Source organism: Acanthisitta chloris, unplaced genomic scaffold (assembly GCF_000695815.1).
Source record: "Acanthisitta chloris isolate BGI_N310 unplaced genomic scaffold, ASM69581v1 scaffold1804, whole genome shotgun sequence".
Taxonomy (NCBI): Eukaryota; Metazoa; Chordata; class Aves; order Passeriformes; family Acanthisittidae; genus Acanthisitta; species Acanthisitta chloris.
In genome coordinates this window covers 38702-41631 of record NW_008669642.1, presented here as the reverse complement: position 1 = coordinate 41631, position 2930 = coordinate 38702, and the positions used below count along the sequence as shown (strand labels likewise).

The 2930-nt window shown below is 48.0% G+C and overlaps 1 protein-coding gene across 1 annotated transcript in view; it reads left to right on the top strand.

Annotated features, from left to right (window-relative positions):
- Positions 1-2930, top strand: part of FLNB (filamin B, beta) — a gene marked incomplete at its 5' end in the record, with an annotated part of 46866 nt that overhangs the window by 28966 nt on the left and 14970 nt on the right. The window contains 2 exons of the mRNA XM_009073369.1: positions 1725-1799; positions 2523-2625. Of these exons, the coding sequence (XP_009071617.1) occupies positions 1725-1799; positions 2523-2625 (178 nt within the window). The remainder of the gene's footprint in view (positions 1-1724; positions 1800-2522; positions 2626-2930) is intronic.

Below are 2930 nucleotides of genomic sequence, written 5' to 3'. Positions count from 1 at the left end.
CTGCTGCCATGTTTTATTTAGCGATAGGTTAACTCTGTGTGTAAATGTTTGTTCAGGCATTTATTGGGCTAGTAGGAGCTAATGAATCCTTGTTACTTGCAGAGCTTATTTTGAGCAGGCAATACAGTTAAGTGAAGCAGGATAGAAGCCATCAGAGGACGAAGACTTGGCATCTCTGAAGAGATTTGTTTTTCATTTCCTGACCATGTAGTTTTTTTCTTCTAAATGATGTAATGGTGGTTGTAATCGGCTTCTACAACTAATTACTTTAGCCATTGTCAGTTGCAGCTCTGCCTTCTTTGTCTCTCACTCTTTATTAAGTGGACCCCAAAATAAGGAACGGTCTGCTGACAGATCCCAGGGAAGAAGGCTGTTAGCTCACACTTAAAAATGATTTGCAAGTGCTAGTTAAACTGTTATAGCCAAATTCTCCTTATTTCTAATTATCTTCCTTCCAACATGCAGTACATCTCAGCACATTTAGCAAACAAAACCCCAACCCCCTGGGAAGCAGACTAGGTGCCTCTCAGGGCTCACAGAAGCCCTTCATGTGAAGAATAGCTCTTCATGTTGGCTAAACAGTTCCTGGTCTTGTAATCTCAGCCAAAGCAACCTCCAGCGCATCTCAGTCTGTGCATCCACATGGCTGAATGTGTGCTGAGCCTGGACAGAGCTCACAAGTGACTCCTTGGGGCTGGGCACACTGGCTCTTCCTACCTTCATCCTGGCAGATTGCTATGGGTGTCTGAAGAATTTCTTGAGAAATATTACTCCCTTGGTCACTGCTCAAAGCTCACCACAGGAAATGCTTCTTGAGGTCAGGGAGCCTGCTCCTGGCCAGCCAAAATTCCCACTTCCTAACTGACTGATGGAATATGTGTTTGACTTGGGTGTCTCAGCTGGGGACAGAGAACACTGAAACAGCAGCATTTCTGTTTTGCATTGGTTTTCTTAGTGGAGTCTTTCCATGCTGAAGCGTCCGGTGGGTTATTTCTTTAGGGTGGTTTGCAGTGGTGTAGAGGGGCAGGAGAGAGGCTGGGGTGGCTGAGCTTGAGGGAGCTGCCTGCGGGGGTGTCAGCCCCAGCTGCTCTTGGGTTAATGGGGGAGATGGGAATTTGCAAGTCATTCTCTTGGCATGCCTGGTGGGAAGGGCTGCTGCACCAGGGGAAAACACATTTGGTGTCTTGACTACGCTGTCCCAGCTATGAATCAGAAGAATAGCTTTGCAGCTATGGCTGCATGTGGGCTGGGTCATTCACCCAAGTGCATGAGCTGGAGCAGCCTTCCCACAGCAGCTGGCTCCCCTGGCTCCCAGCTGGCACGCCGTGCTGCGCGGCACTTGGGAACTTGTATCTTAGGTTTAAGCCTTTCCTTCCCTGCTCCACTCCCATAAAAAAGCAGCTCTGAAATTCAGTTCCACCAGTGTTCAGGCACGGCTTTCAGCTTCCCTCCAAAGTGCCCAACAGCAGCATGTACTGGATTTGTCCCTTTCCTGTGCTGCTAGTGGCTTCCCCCAGTGCCTAATCCCTACGGATAAGGGCAGTTTTCCAGCTTCCCTGACTGGATCCAGGTCCTTGGTATGGCAAGAGGAATGGGAGGGGCTGTGTGGTGGGACGAAAGAGTTGAGCTGGAAGGAGCTGTATGTTCTGAACTGTGAAAGGTGGGAATGCCTCCATGCCAGAATAACACCTAATAACACCTAACCTGCCTCTACCCCTGCCCAGGCTGTAGATGCAGATGATGTCGCTGTGCAGTCGCAGGAGCCAGTGGGCACTTCCCCCCCCGGATTCCGCTCTTGGGTACACAATTTTGCGTTTTTCAGCTGTTTTTCTCCCATCTGTGTTCCATTTCAGATGACAGCCTGCTTTTTGGGACTGCTTGAATCGCTCTGGTCATTGTGTTCATTTCTTTCTGTTTCATCAATTGTTCTTGGGATCCAGACCTTGTTTTTTTTCTTTGCTGCTTGAAGGGAGCCTCCAAATAAGCTCTCATTTAAACATGAAGAGGATCATTGCACCCACAGCTTCTACTTCTGAAATGTCTACTGCTGGCAAAGGCAACCTGAGTGCATCGCTTTGTTTTCCCAGTAAAGTCGCAGTGTCTTGAGTTCAGAGTCGCATTGTGAAACTTGTTTCTTTTGTCCATTTTGTGTTGCAATCACTCTGCCCCATTCAAAAATCACTTTCTCTTCCAGGCCTTAAGCAACTAAATCCTTTCAGATGGAGCCACTTTGGGTCTTGTGTGTGCTACATTGTCTTTCATCCCTTTGTGTTCCATTTATATCTCTTAACTTTTTTCCAGCATGTCTTCCATCCGCGCCGTGTTTGATTTGCTCTGCTCTGCAGTGTGGTGTTGTGAAGGAGAGCTTAGCCGGACACTGCTCTGGTTGAGCCCAGTCCTTGGCTGGCTGCAATAATCACTGCACACTCTCTTCTGCTTGTGCTTGCAGTGGAGTTGCTCAGTGCTCGTGTGGCTATACCAGCGTTCTTTGAAACGACCCCCGTCTTTTTTGCTTCCTTTAGGTTACAGAAGAAGCTTATGTCCCAGTTGGAGACATGAATGGCATGGGATTCAGGCCCTTTGATATGGTTATCCCATTTGCTGTAAGGAAAGGAGAAATAACAGGTACCTGGAGTGCCTCTCAAGGAGGTTTTGCTTTTTGTTAGTATGTTTATCCATTTGCAGCTAACAGTCTGGGTGGTCTAGACCACAGCATGTGGGGGAGGATTGTATCCTGCCAGCAACTTACTTGTTTAATTGCACATCAAGTGGCACCCCCTGAGGATGAGTAGAATACGCCCCACCAATGGTTTGAGTTAAGTGAGGGGATTCTTGGTGCTGCTGTGGCCCTCAGTGCTAGGCTGAGCTACTGTTGCTGATTTTTCCCTTCTGGAGCAGCTACATGCATCCTTGTTAAGCTCCGTTATTTC